This window comes from Haliotis rubra, unplaced genomic scaffold (assembly GCF_003918875.1).
Source record: "Haliotis rubra isolate DU_JTF1 unplaced genomic scaffold, ASM391887v1 Scf108, whole genome shotgun sequence".
NCBI lineage: Eukaryota > Metazoa > Mollusca > Gastropoda > Lepetellida > Haliotidae > Haliotis > Haliotis rubra.
The window spans coordinates 147,950-165,574 of NW_025764981.1; the positions used below are offsets into that span (position 1 = coordinate 147,950).

Sequence of the window (17,625 nt, forward strand, 5' to 3'; positions counted from 1 at the left end):
TTGAGACAACAGTTTGTACAATTTTGTAGTTAGCAAAAACCCTGATAAAATAAGGGGTATACATATAGGTTGGAGCGGCATAAACGCTTATACGCTAATAATAACATACAGCGACGGGAGTCACATATACAAAAAGCTAGTTAACTCCTCTTCAAAAGGGTACATACATAGGTGTTAAAAGATGTTAATTACAATGCATAACAAGCAAAAATTAGCAGCAGGGGACGCACGGCTCAACTCGATGAGCTGAATAAACAAATGCGCAGGCACTTACAGCCATGTTGCAAAACACACGCGCGAGTCGCTTGACGCTCAGTTCAACTCAAATGGAATCTGCAGTGGATCGCCGGGTTCCTATTTACACACGGGAGTGAAATGCGAAAATGTTATAAACGACAAGTGATGTATGAAATACTGAACTCTAATATATTTTTATGAAACTCGTGAATAAAATATGTCTCTGACGTTCGCTAAATTTGCTAACCCACGAGATTGCCTTTTATATTACACGTTTAATAAATATAACTAGCAATGTAATCTGACCATTAGTCACGGGAAACTCCGTCACAGAGTATCAACTGATGCCTGGCTAGACATGATATCGTGTTAAAACTCCGTGCCAGGAACGCTGCTACCATGGGAGACATGGGCACGACAAGGTGGCATCATCCTGGCATTTTAACGACTGTTGAGGCGCGTGATTCTTTCGTAGGGAGGGCGTAGTCCCAAGCTGGATTTAATGTGACGAAGGCACGTGCCTCTTTGAGAAGCAGGGTTGGGTACTTTGCCTGAAGTGTTCAAAGTAAGTATGGAACATATTTAACACATTCATATTGATTTTGGGGGCACGGATGATGCTGTTGTCTAAGGCACAGTTGCGTTGTTTAGGTGTACTATTAACATGTGATCGTGGGTTCGAATTCGGGTTTTCTCTGGTTATGTCTCAATGCTTGTCATCACTATACACAGATTCTACGTTCCATGACAATGTAAACGCCAAGGCCTCCATGTCCACAGGCGTTCATCCTACATTAAGATGTCTTGCTGTGATTTAAATATAATCCAGTTCAAAAGGGCATTGAACCCAACTCACTCACTGATAAATACGTGGCACCTATCCTGGATAATAACATCTTTTATTCTTATTTACGACGTTTCGGAATCATCAGCCACCTGATAAATGAGAATAATAGTCTTGAAACGTCATGAAAAAGAACAAAAGAAGTTGTTATCCCTAAAACAGGAGTCATGTATTCACGTTCTTTCAATTTCTAGATGCCTTTCAAATATTTCACTCACTCTTAACCAATATATTGTAAATGATCGTTGGTGCATTTATAATAGTAAGTGAGTGAGTTTAGTTTTACGCCGCACACAGCAATATTCCAGCTATATGGCGGCGTTCTGTAAATAATCGAGTCTGGACCAGACAATCCAGTGATGAACATCATGAGCATCGATCTGCGCAATTGGGAACCGATGACATGTGTCAACCAAGTCAGCGAGCCTGACCACCCGATCCCGTTAGTCGCCTCTTACGACAATCATGGGTTACTGAAGGCCAATATTATAACCCGGACCTACACGGGTGCATTTATAATAGGGTGCATACACCATCACACTGCGTTATATATTGCCGGGTGAAAGAAAGTACACCCTTGAAAATAAGATTTAAGTAAATATATTATATCGTTATCAAAACGTTATAAGGAAAATATAACAGAAGCCGAAACACCGCGAAAAAAGGTCTAAAACTGCTACGATATCGTACAAAACCATCTAGTAACCATTTCCTGTTTGTGTGATTCTAGCCACCTTCAAAACATGGATCTATACTTTGATTTACCGACAGTTCAATAACCATTGATATGTATATATGTATGCATGAACTGGTATTTGTCAGTGTGAATGTATGGAATGCAGTTATGAGGTGAGGTGGTGAGGTGAAATGGGGTTTAACGCCGCACTTAAGAATATTTCGCTTATATGACGACGTGCATGGGTGTGTATGTGTGGCTGCTTGTACTAGCCAAGACTTAAGCAGGTTTTATAGTGCTAGCTCACTGAGATACCATGCGGCAGTTAAGCATGAATACCCCACTTAGACACATTATACTGACTCCGAACCGACCAGTCCTTGTTGTACCCATTAATGTCGAGCACCAGGCAGGGACCAACAAGTACCAGATTTTAACGTCTTTTGGTATGACGTGGCAGGGGATCGAACCCGCGATCTTTCGCTTTCCGGGCGGACGCCAATTCAATTATGAGTGAGTGAGTGAGTTTAGTTTTATTCCAGCAATATTCCAGCTATATGGCGGCGGTCTGTAAATAATCTAGTCTGGACCAGACAACGATGCGGTAAAATACACGTACACGTACGCATGCACGGGTAAATATTCTCCCTTCCATCGATTTGCATTCGCAAAACATCGGTAATTTCCGTACATCATACGTGATTCAATGTTATTCGAGATAAAGAATTACTACTACGAAGTACCAAATGAGTTCGGCCATTCCCAGCGGGGTACATAGAAAATTCTACTCGCTTGTAAGCGGGGTACATCGAAAATAATAGAAGAGCGCTCAGCCATTCAGAAAACGACATTTATGTGTGAGGCAAGATTATGTAAATGTATTGAAATCCGTTCTTGGTATCCTCAACTTGTAGTAGTTTTAATAGTGGCAGAGGAGGAATAAACTCACTCACTCACTCACTGTATCCCGTTGTTGCAGGAGGGTCGACAATGTGGTCTCGTCCCCTGATTGCAGCACTGGTTATTCTGGCGATACTCGCGTCTTCAGATGCACAAGGTTAGTCATGTTGATTCTTTTCAATATTCAATGTTTAATATAAGAGTTGGCTAGGCAACGAAGTGTTCTTGTTAAACATCATTGGACACATATTTTTATCTGAAGAAGTATTTTATTTATCACGTCACCCTACATGACCCTTTGATAAACAATGTAAGCTGTGATACCTCAAACAATTAAGACAACGCCTTGTAGGAGTTTGCCTTATAGACTGACCTGGATACATTTTCTGAAATTTCATACTTTCACATTTAAACATAACTGACACAATCATACCCTTAGGTAAGTCGTACTTCCCACTCTTCCAAATACTCGTACACCTTATGCTTCAAATAGCTTGCAAATCTTGCACTAAAAACACTTGTAAACACCACACTTGGGAATACTTTTAAATCCTACACTTGCAAATACCTGTACATCCTACAATTGCAAATACCTGTAAATCCTACAATTGCAAATACCTGTACATCCTACAATTGCAAATACCTGTAAATCCTACACTTGCAAATACCTGTACATCCTACAATTGCAAATACCTGTACATCCTACACTTGCAAATACCTGTACATCCTACACTTGCAAATACTTATACATCCTACAATTGCAAATACCTGTACATCCTACAATTGCAAATACTTGTACATCCTACAATTGCAAATACCTGTAAATCCTACAATTGCAAATACCTGTACATCCTACAATTGCAAATACCTGTACATCCTACACTTGCAAATACCTGTACATCCTACCATTGCAAATACCTGTACATCCTACACTTGCAAATACCTGTACATCCTACAATTGCAAATACCTGTACATCCTACAATTTCAAATACTTGTACATCCTACACTTGCAAATACCTGTAAATCCTACAATTGCAAATACCTGTACATCCTACACTTGGAAACATTTGAACATGCACTTCCTACACTAGAAATGACTCGTACATCCCACACTTTAAAGTTCACTAACCGTACACCCATTCACTTGCTTGTACATCTCATGCTTCTAACCTCCTTGTACATCCTATACTTGAAAATTGGAAATGCTTATATGTAAAAAGAATAATTCATTCTGCATTAATAAGGTGTACAGATGGTAATTTAAACCGGACATAGCTACGCTGTATCATTCCGTCACTTGAACGTCCCTGCATGAAGACGCTGATCTTTCTCTTTATAATTACCTGCAGAACATACTTCATGTTAAATATTACATAAAACATACATGTGTCTTATATTTAACATGTGATGTATATTTTATCATTATTAACCATTGCATACTATTCTGTATAAATTCATAAATTAAATAAATTGCATTTAGCAGACCTAGTCAAAGCTGTCAAAGCCTTGTGCCCAAGCACATTATTCAAGGCGCCACGTGAACTTGAACGTAATATTATCTACGGCTAAGACGATTTGCGGAAGTCGTGAATTTGATTTCAAGTGTGGCAACTGCAAATTGCATGAAGAACCGAAACATAAGGTGAGAACCCTTGGAATTCCTCCCTCGTCCCTGTTGTTGATGCTGTATGGGGGTATCACATTGGGTTCAGGAAATCTCTGACACAAAAAATAAATATTTCATTTTATGACAAATTTAAGTTTGCTTTCAAATTCACGAATTCAATGTTAAGTTTAAAATGCACTTGAGGCATCATTATAAAGGATCATAAAAAGTTCATTGTTACAAAGAATTACTTTAAATATTTCAGTTTTTTCTCATGCTTGTCTATATTTTGACTGGGATTCTAGTGGGATTGGGTCCCGGAAATTCTCTAATTCTTGTTTTCAACTCACGAATTTGGAAAACTTGTGCAATTCACCTTCACGAAATGGGTATCACTTAAATCAAATGAAGTTTTGTCAGTATTTTGTCAAACAATTCCTTTCCACAATCCACTAAATACTAAAGTGGATTCATTTATAACGGAAACGTTTGCCATCCTGGTGCCAAATAATCCAGCATAACATTCTATCTCACAGTCCTGAGAGATTACGTAAAAGGCCAAAAACGTTTGTATTGTACATAGTCGTCGAACATTGTGCTAACACCATCGGTTCCAAATGAATTTCCGGGCATCCAAAGCTTAATAACACCGAAACCTGATAACACAGATAATGTGCATCTCTTATTGTACGTATAACCTTGTCTAATGTGCGGGTCAAGCCTTTGAACAGGAACATAGTTTACTTGTAAACTAACTTAAAGACTTTTTGACATGACCCAAATAATAGTTTACGACTGTAGTCTAACTGTAAGCCACTAGAACTAAAACACGTTGTATATGAGTTTGACTAATCGTATTGACCATAAAGACAATATGTTTCTTTTCAGGTGAAGGCGCACCAGCAAAAATGTTCTCATTAGAAGGTATAATGAACACATTTTCACTGCATTTGGCTGACTATTTCATATTCTGAGGGGAAATAGTTCCTGAAAGTGATGGCAACAGACTATCCTCTGAAACATGGTCTAATTGGGTCTAAAGAAATGCACAAAATATACAAACGACCAAAACCCAAACACTTACCTCATTCAGTGAATATGAAATGGTTGGTCTCTGAAGGCTCCTTAGTTGTGTTATATAAGACAAGGTAATATGGTTAAAAAGATACTGGTTTGCTTTTAATTATATACTGCGCCAGTGGCTTTATCTAGTATTTTCAATGAAATTAATGTAAAGAAACTGCAAGACAATTTGGTTTGTAATCATAACAGGACTGTTGTTATTTCAGATGTGATGAAGATAGCAAAGATGGCGGGCGTGGCAGGCCCTTTGGAAGGTAAGTACTTTATGACTTATGGCCAGCAGCATTTCGCAAAATCAGACATACTGAATTCTATCGCACTGGGCAGCACGGGGGACAGACCACCGCCATATAGCTGGACTATTGCAGGGTGGGGCGTTGAACAACAAACAAGAACACACAGCTATTTCCAATGCAGAGTTCTTAATCATGTCAAGACGAGATGGGCGTGGAATTTCAGGATTTCAGGCATAATAATACACATATATGGTTATGACTGAACACAGCAACAGGATATTTTAAATCCAACTTGTGCACACATGTAATGAACAATATGCAAATCTTTATGACACATAAACTTTTGACTGTTCGATGTAGGGTTTTGGCAGTTTAAGTTACACTTTGTGATTAAGCAAGGTCGCTATGGACATTAATCAAGCAATTATTTCGGCAAGGGAAATAGAAATGGGCGTCATACATAAATCCCATGCAGGGAATCGAACCCGGGTCTACGGCGTGACAAACAAACTCTTTAACCATAAGACTACTTCATTGTCCGTTTGGAGTGTGAAAACACTTACATCATGGGTACGGTTTAATCCAGCTTGGGCTTTTTAGTTAAATATCTCATGTTGCAGATGTCCTGAAGAAGACTCTGAGTACAGACAAACCTGTAGAAACTACGACAACACTCACTCCAACGTTGGCTGTAGAGGTGACAAGACCATCGTCGGTATCCACAAGAAGAAGAACAAGAACGAGAATCACGTCTACTGAACCTTATCAATCGCGTAGATTTAGAACTAACCATGCTCCTAGGCGATCGCCAAACTTACCTTCTACAAGACAAACGCCTGCTCGAGTTCCTAAAGTTATGTATAAAGCATCTGACCGAATAAGACGTAGGCGTCCGAGAAGGCCGATGGCGACTGAATCAGCCATTGACATTGATCCGCCTGTGCTAACAACAGAACTGCCCTCAACCACAACGATTTATTCTACAGAAACATCTACTAACCAGCCAATAACGGAAACAACGCTCGCTGAAACTATACTGCCAACTCCTGAAAATATTGTGACAGAAATGACTACAATGGATAAAGCACGACTTGAAGAGAAAAGACTCGATAACACGTTTAATAGCATTCAACAGTTTTTAACAAAAAACCTGAACTCTCTTTTGTCGTCATCCAGAGCATCCCGCGGTGAGGTGAATCAAAAGGTGGTACCTTGGGCATTATCAGCATCTGGTGAAAAGTCACGAGATCAATTTCCTGTGACCGAATCCACAACGGTACCCCCTACCATCAGTACAGGTACCACCTTGCCAGAAGCAAATACAGCAGTGGATGTTGAGGAAGATATAGCCATTGAGTCTACTGTCAATACGGTCCCTCCAACCACGATTGTAACTGTGGAAACGACACCAAATCTAGTAATAGATGAAACCACAATTAAAAAAATACAAGAAGCTACCGGAAGCCCAAATTTAGACGATATATTCGGCTCCATGCGGCAGGATTTAACCAAGGCCGATTTTCTGAACCTTCTCACAACAAATTTTAACATCCCTATAGAAGAAGCTAAGAAACTTCTTCCTGTTGCTACTTCTGAAAATAGTACTCCAAAATATACAACACAAGAAGTTGCTACTTTCGTAAATACTGATAAACCCTCAACCTCAACAGCGACAGTGACCACTGCATCACCTGTTACCGCATCTCCAACTACAACAACCTTTACAACTATACCTACAACAGCTCCAACTACAATGAAACCATTTACACCACTTCCAGTCACATCAAGAACAACAACTGTAACAACAACCACAACGGCAACAACGATACAACCGACTTCAACACAATTTTTTAAGAAAACAAATGACGTTAACATAACAAGTGGATCACTTCCATTGGATTCTAAAAAGACCCCACCTCCTTTGTTGCAAAGATTGTCGTCACTTTCTAAATATTCACTTAAAAAATTAAGCTTTAAAAGTCGGCCTTTCAAAAATCCCCCGTCTCGTGACAAGCTCTTAAGAATGTTAAGGGACAGTAATAAAAAGCGAGTGAAACTGTTGAGTACATATCGAAAGATGGGGTATCATCGTGTTGAAAACTACAGAAAATTCACAACCACCAATATCCCCATCACAATGGGTAGAACAGCTGAAGCTATAGCGATAGTCACCACGGCTCCTTCCATCACAAACGTGACAAGTCAGGTGCTTTCAGGGCCGGATACTGGATTACTCCAAGCTGCTAATCCTCCTGCGGCACCAAGGATTCCATTTATAAAAGCATCCTCTGCAGTTGATATAAACACTTTGAAAACCAAAAGTGCCGATTCTTTGTCTGTTAATGATCTTCTACTCCTGCTACAAATGAAGATAAATAAGGTCAAACCTACAAAGGTAGTTACACAGGACATATCAACGACAACAGCCACCCCTTTTCTTGATGTTCAACAAAAACGATTTCTTTCTAACTCGACTGGTGAAAGAAGGACAGAAACCATACAAAAACAAAAGACAATCTCAACAATTAATGACAAAACGACATCTGAAACGCCAGTGGTTAAACCGAAAACCCACAGAATCAAATCAAAGATAAACGTATTAAATCGAGATGTTTTTGCAAAATTAAAACTTATGGCACGGGGAAAAACAATGGAAGGAAAGACTAAAGCCCCAACTTCCGTTACTTCCAAAACAACAACCTCCACAACAACTTCTCCAACTACGTCAGTACCCCCGACAGTTCCTAGAGTGTTGTCTGTCCTCATAAGACCACAGAAAAGAAGAATGCCAAATCGTATCAAGCAAAAGAAATTCCTTGTCACCACAACTCAGACACCAACAACTCAGAATGCAGCTATTCAAGATACACCTGAACAGAAAATTAACAACAAACTTACTGTGAACAATTTCATGAGCTCTTTGAATGAAAATATTCATGGTCTCAACTCCAGTAAAAACTTGGACGCTTTTGAAAAGAAACTGGAACACATTCTCGCAACTTCACGCAGACTTCGAGGACAAAGCCACGGAACTGTTCATGGTGGGAGTGATGTTAAAATTAATCTAAGGAAAAAAAAGAATAATTTTCAGAGGAACTATTTTCAGAGGAAACGAAATAACAAATCTAAGATAACACTTGTCCCAAAACCACAATCAACAGTCACAACGACGCAGACACCAAGGCAGCGACCTACAACCACATATTCCCAGTTCAGCCAAGATATAGGTGGTTATATGCAACCGACTTACCAAGATATTATAGCTTTGGGACAAACAAATATAACAGCTCTGATAAAGTCAATAATCCGTACGTCTAAGCAACAACAACCCAACTATGTTCCTCAAACACAACCCGTTCCTGACACTACTGTCCCTGCACTTATTGCACCTGTTCCCATGTTAGAACTGTCAACTCCCAAGACAATTCATCTTAGTGACATTCAGATATCATTTAAGACTAATATACCAAAATCAGAAAGGTTACGAGGAAGAGGAGGAGGAGTACAGAGAGATGCAACGACAAACCATGTAAAGGACACTTACAAATCCCCGGTTCATGTTCATGGCGGCATTGACGTCCAGATCCAGGAAGTTGGAGAGACGGACGCGGTGGCTGAACCGGAACCAGAACCGGAAGCGGAACCGGAAGCGGAACCAGAGCCGTTAGTCCCAAGGGCAGAGTCTGAAACTCGGCTTTCAGCAGATACCATCCACACTGGTCAATTACACATTGTTAGTGATATGTACAATACGAACACAAACACAGACATAAATAGAATGATTACTGCACACCAGTACACACAAACAGAAATCCCACCAGAACCGAGACCCGAACACGTTGTACAGGACGTGCACATTCAGGAGATGGTCTCTGAGCCAACAGTGTATGGTGAGCCAACACACGGACACACAAGAACAATATCTTTAAGAAATATGCAGAGGAACAATATACTTCAGACACGTGTGGTTCCTGCAAACTCATCACCTGGAAGAACAGCAAAAGGAAGTTATAGAGTTCCCCATGGAGGCAATGAACAAGGAGCATCGGCTCGAGGACCACGGGTATCCAGCCCAAGATCAATGACATCCATCTTCAGCAGTAGGCCCGGCATTCCGACGATGGAAAAAAGGCCCAGAGATCCTAGTGTTGAAGAGGCTGTAGCCACAGATGACAGTCCGAATGCAAATTCCAAGTCAAACATGACATCATTTGATACAAAAAGATCCCATTTATCCTCGAGTCAAGTATATCCTGGAGCACAGTACTCCAGACATCCCTCACAAGAGCCTTCATCACCTTATATTGACATAGGCAGGCCTTCTGGGATAGAACATAATTTCCAGACAGTTGGGCGAACGAGAGCAAGTATTAGACGACGTGAAGGGAGGATGAATAATGTTCCCTCACATAACCGTGGCAACGAACCGTTTCCTGACGTGTATGGAGGTATGCTAATACAGCGGAAGCACAATGCTGGAGTACCAATTGGTTCAGAAGGACATCGTCCTGGTGACGTGGCCCAGGCGAACAGACACATGTCCCCCGCTGATCAGCTTACGATAGGTCAGTCGAGTAAGTTAACTAATTTTCAAACTTTATCCATTCAGTTACCCAACTGACATTGTCTTGCATACGGATATAGTCATCATAAAATATATTTTCTATTAGAGCCAAACAGTTCTTGACAGTGGCATTGCATACAAGTGTAGATGCTACTTCCGTGGTACTTTTATATAAGGGGAAGCATATAACTATGCAGAATTGTGCCCCTTAGGCGTGCAGAAATCTTTAATATTGGGTTAAAATGTAGTTTTGCCCTGATGGTTTCTAGGTTTATCAGTACCATATTTATGCTTGTTGATTTCACCTGATGTAGTAAACGTCGCAGGCCTGTCTTCTACATTAACCTGACACACCATGATGGAACTGAAATACCGTTGAAAGCAGCTCTGAGCCACAACCTAAATGTTTTTATGGAGAAATATATTCACACTGATGTTTCAACTTTAGGTGTGCGTCCTGTTCAGAACCATGCTGGCTTCAAAGCAAGCGACGTACAACCCGATTCCAGAAGACAACCTGTTCTTCTGTCTGCTAATCCCCGCGCCTCCAAACTTCAGCGGTATCAAACTGAAAGTCTGACACCACCTGACTCCAATCGACGAAGTATGCAATCTTCGAACCGCAGATACACGAACGGTGACTTCCAGGGGCAACGGCTGCAAACGGTTTACGACCCAGAATCGGAGACCTATGTCACCAAACCTGTTATGGCAAACAGTCAAAGCCGGCGTCATCAACATGCTGCCACTCGTTACCAGAGGAACCACCACCAACAACTTCATCAGCAACAACAGCTACATCAGCAGCAACAGCAACAACAACAGTATATGCGTCAACAGCAAATGCTAATGCAGGAAAACTACAACCAGGAACAAAAAGCAAAAACGAATGCTAATGATCACCACGTCCAACGGAGCCAAACCAGGCAGAGCAATGATCCGTACTACCAAAACCAACAACACTTGGGTAATACCTTTTCTAAACAGTTTTTGTTACAAACAATGTTACATTTTCGGTTCGAATTGGCCCGAACTGCAAAACCAGTGTTTGCCGTTAGAAGCGACTCAGTGGATCAAAATCAAGTATATTTGATAGAGGTGTGACGATACGGAAATGTCACGATACGATACGTATCGCGATATCTTGGAACGATACGATTCGATTCGATGCATATCACGATATGCTATCTTTCGTTATTTTCTTTAAAAAAGTATATTTTGATAGCAAGTAACAGTGTACATTTTTGCATAACTGTCAATTTCTAGTGATCATTAACAATTTTAAGGTCAACGATTCATATCACGATACGAACAAAAGTATCGATATATTTATCGTCAGATAAAGTATCACGATTATCGATACTACGATATATCGTCACAGCTCTAATATTTGATGACTTAATGATGGTAAATTACAATATTGTTGTGGCAGTTGTTACATTTTGCAATGAATATCTGTAATGAAATTGAAGCTGTGTAGTATGAAGAGTGTCAGCGGTGGGGCAGGAATCGCTCACCAGCCTCACCAGTTAATAGTGATTCATAAACATTTTGCTCATGTTAAAAACAGAATCGCACAGTTTAGAAAAGAAATTGTTATCATTTAACATATTGTCATGCATTCATGTTCGTCGAATTTCTAATTGGTAGAGATTTCATATGATTATGTAGTTTGAATCTAATATAGCCGAGATATACTTCATTGTCAATGACTGTCCGTTCCTTCTCTCCGAAGCCCCGCCTCAACATTACCCTCAGGAAGAATACCAAGCAATGACCCAAGGAATGACCCAAGGACGCAACCCGGGGGATGTCATGATGCTCATGCAAATTATTTGAGAAAAAATCTTATCTTTGAAAACTGGAATATACGAGACTATATTTAAACTGCATTCTTATAACTGTCTAAATGTTACACGTTTAATTTTAAAAGTAAATAAGAAACAAAGCAGGACAATGGCTTTTGGTCTACACTGTATGTGTGTATAACTGCATTCAGTTCAGAGGTGTATAACTGAGGACCGAGTCATTATTCCAACTGTTACGGAAAAGACTTTGTGTTCTTTCTGTGCATGACTGTGTGCACATATCTGTCAGTTTGTGATTGCATAATATACAAATGTATTACATCACTGCTAATGAAAGGGTTATGCATGGTTACATGCTGATTCCCAAGTGGAATCTAAAAGTTAATGGAAATCAGCCCGTAAAAGAACTCGATTGAAATAAAAAACAACAAAGCAATACGATTAACAATCTTATTTGAAATGAACTAAGTGTACAGATGACTACAATTGACTACAAAGGTAATGCAGTACGAATTCAAAATAAGAGTGGCAGTACGAATTCAAAGGCAGTGTAATACAAAAGTAATGATTATAGCAATAAAGACGGAGATGATAATATTCACCTCAATGCAACAATATTTAAGTTTTCAAAATAGATCCAGGGTAAACTCCACACAATCTGCTCATCTTACCGTAACTTCATGTATTACACATGCAACACTGTGACACACTAAATAACACTGCCACATAACAGCATATTATGTGTAAAAGTAACAAATACAACTAATGTATAACAGATTTATGTACGCAATTTTAGGATATGAAACTCACGTTACATTCTTGCATGTTTAACAACGGCAAAAATCGTGGTTTGTGATATATTCAAATGTATACACATTTTGTATATAAATATGTTATCTGATATAAAGGCATGGTGTAATATACAGATTTGACAGTGTCTTTCATTTTACTTGTGTTATTTCAGAAAGTTTTTAAAGCACCTTATACAGGACTACTTTAGCGCCTGTGTTACATACATAGGAAATGTGCAATCGGAATATCTTTAGGCTTTTAACCTCTCCTTGAATTATTTTATTCTGCGGCTTTATTCTGCCGTGAAACCTTATGCAGTTTATGTAGATTTATAGGCATAACTGAGGAGGGCACATTCGTCAATTACTTATGATAAAATTCCATATTTGTGCCATATGTTCCCGTGTTTAGACAGGTAAGTGTGTTTGTGACGGGTGCCACAGATGAAATTATATTCGCACACATTTTCGCGAACACCGAGAATCATCGCAATTTAATAGTGATTCATTAACACATGCATATGATGTGGTCGGAATCGTGAAGTCAGCTTATAGCTTAGATTTCCTGTGATTGTGGAACGGGTTTTAACGCTTATTTATGGTACAACAATACAACATCGTACAACAATACGATTAGCTAAAGAGGTCAATATGTTGTGTGTTTTTTTTGTGATGTAATTCCATAGTTTTACTTGTACCCTACCTTCCCGTGTTTTGTAGAGGCAAACAACTCACCTGCCGTGACATTTGTTTGTGGCGCTTCTCAGTGATGGGGCAAGATACAATCTTATCGCGAACCCCTTGTGACATCTATTTTTGTTGTATTGAATTATTTACAGTTATTTATACATAGTAGGAATTGTACAATTAATTCTAATTCTAGTTGTTTGTTTTGTTTCTTTAACAACTGGATAATTTTCTGGGAAATGAAAATCGTAGGTTTTGATCAGTGTTTCTATTATTTTGTGCCCAGGAAATCGAGCACTATTCAGATCTAGGGAAAACGGACAGCAGATATTATATTGTCATCTTAATTTTGAATTTCATATTCATTCCAAAATAAACATTTCTACTTTTGCTTCAGTGTATTACCATTTCCAACTAATTTTCAATTTACATTACATTTACATTTAAGTGACACTTTGAGTTCACAAGAATTAACGGGAAACATATTCAAAGGTAATCCAAACAGATTCATAGCTTAACACAAATACTTATTGCCCTGGTTATGGTTCCCTGGTTTGTCAACACCATATCATGCATTAAGAAGCATTACCCACTCACTATATGAATTGATTTCAGGTCGACGGCGTAGAAGAAACAGGAACAGAAGTAGAAGAAGAGGAGGATCTCGTAACAATGATCGCAACGTTATAATAATAGTTCCTAATAACAGAAACCGCGGTAGCACTCCGAATGTTGGAAATGGTGGAGGATTATTTGATTTAGCAGCTCGAGGGGGTGAGTCAATAGTCCCTCCTGGATTTGAAGCGGTTTCAAGAAGCGGTGGCCTTGGTGGTCCCCCTCCTCCTCCTCCTGATATTCCATCACCTGCACCTGCCCCTGCAAACAACGTGATAAGTGGAAGTTCTGGAAGTTCCCGAAGTTCCGGGATCATGGCTGATCTGTTTGGATCACCACCAACAGCAAACGGTTCCCCGTTTGGTAGTCCAAGTCAACCATCCACGACTAATATTGAGTCTTTACTAGGGGGCTCTTTCAGTAACGCATCACCTGCTGGTTTAGGCTTATCAGGCAGAGGACCATCTTCAACCGGGCAAAACAATCCTCCTCTTCCCCCGCCTCCTCCGTTTGGTCCTCCTGGAGGCTCTGGTCCACCAAACGTACCCCTTGACCCAGGCCCACCGGGTGGAAATATGTTGGGACTGATACAGCCGCCACAACAGCCAGGGAACCCTGGTAACAACCGTTTTGGTGGTCAACAGCAGCAGCAACAACAACAGTTCCAAGGAGGACCTAACCCTCTTCAGCAGCAACAGCAACAACAACAGTTCCAACTTGTACCAAATCCTGTGCAGCAGCAACAGCAGCAGCAGCAACAGCAACAGTTCCAAGGAGGACCTAACCCTGTGCAGCAGCAACAGCAGCAACAACAACAACAGTTCCAAGGAGGACCTAACCCTGTGCAGCAGCAGCAACAGCAACAGCTGCAACAACAACAAGGACCTAACTTTCTACAACAGCAAAGACAGCAGCAATTTCAGGCAGGGCAAGACTTTGGGCAGCAACAGCAGCAACAGCAGCAACAACAACAGTTCCAGGGTAGACCGGATTTCCAGCAACAGCAACAACAGCAGCAGCAGCAGCAACAAACACCAAATAACTTTCAGCAGCAGCAGCAACAACAGAATCAAGCATTCAACCAGGATCAACAACCACAACCACCGCAACAAGTACCATCCAATTTCCTACAAGGATTGACAAACGCACTTGGTGGCGGTCCTGTCGCAATATCAGCACCGGGAATGAATCCATCTAACGTATTGCAGGCACTCGTACCAGGTCTGGGCATATCACTTCCGGGTCAAACACCGCTCAGAGGTCCTTCACGTCAGCCAACTCCACCACCATCTCCAGGACAGGGTCAGACTGCATCCCAGTTGTCTGACTTATCTGCGGTAATGAATATCATACAACAACAACAACGCCAGAATACATTGATGGAGTCTTTACTCTTCAACAGCATGTAATGAGTAGACGTTTTGTATGGGCATCGCTATAATTGCAAATTTGCTTTTTCAAAACCACCTTTTGAATTTGCACGTGTATTCATTCATGAGTTCATATATTAATGGCGTGTGAAACGACTGAAGTATCCTAATAAATTTATTTTAATTAAAATCATCACTGTAAAATGTTTTTGTTTCATATTTGGAGTACGAAATATAGAATGCATTACATTCCATATAGAATATTCTCGAGTTGGTTTACGAATTATCCCTGAACGTTCAGTTGACAAGGTCCAAATATTTTGTGTATATCATAATAAGATATCAAAGTGTGGCTGGGGTTACTAGACCTTCAACCCGTGAAGATACCGGTTAAAATTGATCTTCAGTAACCACCACACACACACACACGCACGCACGCACGCACGCACACACGCACGCACGCACGCACGCACACACACACAAACAGAGTGGAGTTATACATGGATACATGGAGTGGTCGTTATAAAGAGATTAACATGGATACATGGAGTGGTCGTTATAAAGAGATTAACATGGATACATGGAGTGGTCGTTATAAAGAGATTAACATGGATACATGGAGTGGTCGTTATAAAGAGATTAACATGGATACATGGAGTGGTCGTTATAAAGAGATTAACATGGATACATGGAGTGGTCGTTATAAAGAGATTAACATGGATACATGGAGTGGTCGTTATAAAGAGATTAACATGGATACATGGAGTGGTCGTTATAAAGAGATTAACATGGATACATGAAGCGGTCGTTATAAAGAGATTAACATGGATACATGAAGTGGTCGTTATAAAGAGATTAACATGGATATATGGAGTGGTCGTTATAAAGAGATTAAGATAGGTAACGGTTTCATATTGTAATAACATCTGAAGATTTGAATGAATTAGGAAATAACACTTTAATATCTATTCGTAATACACATAATACACATATATATTCGTTTAAAATGCTGCTTACCCGGGACAATCCGGGTTAGAATTGATCCTCAGTAATCCATGTTTGTCGTTACAGGCGATAACGGGATCGGGTGGTCAGGCTCGCTGACTTGGTTGACACGTATCCCAATTGCGTAGATTGATGCTCATGATGCAGATCACTGGATTGTCTGGTCCAGACTCTTATTATTTACAGACCGCCGCCATATAGCTTGGATACGGCTGAGTGGTCCGTTAAACAACAATCAACCAACCATAATACTGCTTTCATCACCATGTACACCAATACTCAGATAACTATTATCAGAACCATGAATCGAGAAGAATTATGAAAAGTCTGGTATTATTTTATCATCCATCATATACAAACAAATATATGCATTGTGTATGAGTCAGTTCCAGAAGTACAAATGAAATACTTAAACGTTTTATGACGTTATGACCGTTGGGAAGTGACCACATGATAATGAGAAGAACGATGCTATTGATTAAGTGCCGTTGTGTTCAGTAGCAGGTATGACATTATGATAATAAGAGGAGTGAAGCTATGAGTGAGTGAGTAAGTGAGTTTAATTTTACACTGCACTCAGCAATATTCCAGCTGTATGGCGGCGGTCTGTAAATAATCGAGTCTGGACCAGACAATTAAGTGATCAACAACAACAGAGTTATGATAACTCTATCTTTGGTTGCTCGTGACCCAGAACTACAGATTACTTTTGGGGTCATTGAGTTATGTACTCGCTTGTGTTCATCTCAATTGTGTGTCCTAATTTTCCTTTGAGTAACCAAATAAATTGTACTCACCTCACTCAAACTCATTTGGGTACTTTGCCATTTTCCATTAATTTTAAATATATAATAAAGTTTAGATGTTAGTGTTTGTTATCTATTTGAGAAACGATAAGAAAGAATGCAAGTTGCCATGTTCATGTGTCGAAATAGAACCTCTCAATATGCACCGGTACGCATTTTTGATCCTCAGTAATTGGCATTTTTATGTGTACGCATGTAAAATCACAATTCAAGCGTACTTGATAGGAGCTTAGATTTCACATAAATATTTGCGTAAATTACGCAAATACGCAGCTTGTCTGTACCTCTGTCTGAGTTTTGTCGTGATGGTGCTGTTGGTGATCGGAGTAAGTTAAAATCTCTGGTCACCTCGACATCATTAGTGACGTCGTGATAGTGACAGAAGCAATGTTATAA

General features: G+C 39.9%; 1 protein-coding gene across 3 annotated transcripts; it reads left to right on the forward strand.

The window, feature by feature from the left end:
- Window positions 1–558: 558 nt before the first annotated feature.
- LOC124280934 (alpha-protein kinase 1-like) lies at window positions 559–15,611 on the forward strand. 3 transcript variants are annotated; one of them, XM_046716937.1, is made up of 7 exons: window positions 559–802; window positions 2,737–2,814; window positions 5,153–5,188; window positions 5,554–5,601; window positions 6,204–10,157; window positions 10,596–11,114; window positions 11,883–12,882. In XM_046716937.1, the coding sequence occupies exons 2-7, from the start codon at window positions 2,748–2,750 to the stop codon at window positions 11,984–11,986; spliced, it is 4,728 nt and encodes a 1,575-aa protein (XP_046572893.1). In that variant the 5' UTR covers window positions 559–802; window positions 2,737–2,747; the 3' UTR covers window positions 11,987–12,882. The 3 variants fall into 3 exon arrangements, with proteins under 3 accessions (XP_046572893.1, XP_046572900.1, XP_046572906.1); XM_046716944.1 differs by having other exon boundaries at window positions 6,204–10,148; XM_046716950.1 differs by lacking the exons at window positions 5,153–5,188; window positions 5,554–5,601; window positions 6,204–10,157; window positions 10,596–11,114; window positions 11,883–12,882 and adding an exon at window positions 14,049–15,611 and having other exon boundaries at window positions 666–802.
- Window positions 15,612–17,625: the final 2,014 nt, after the last annotated feature.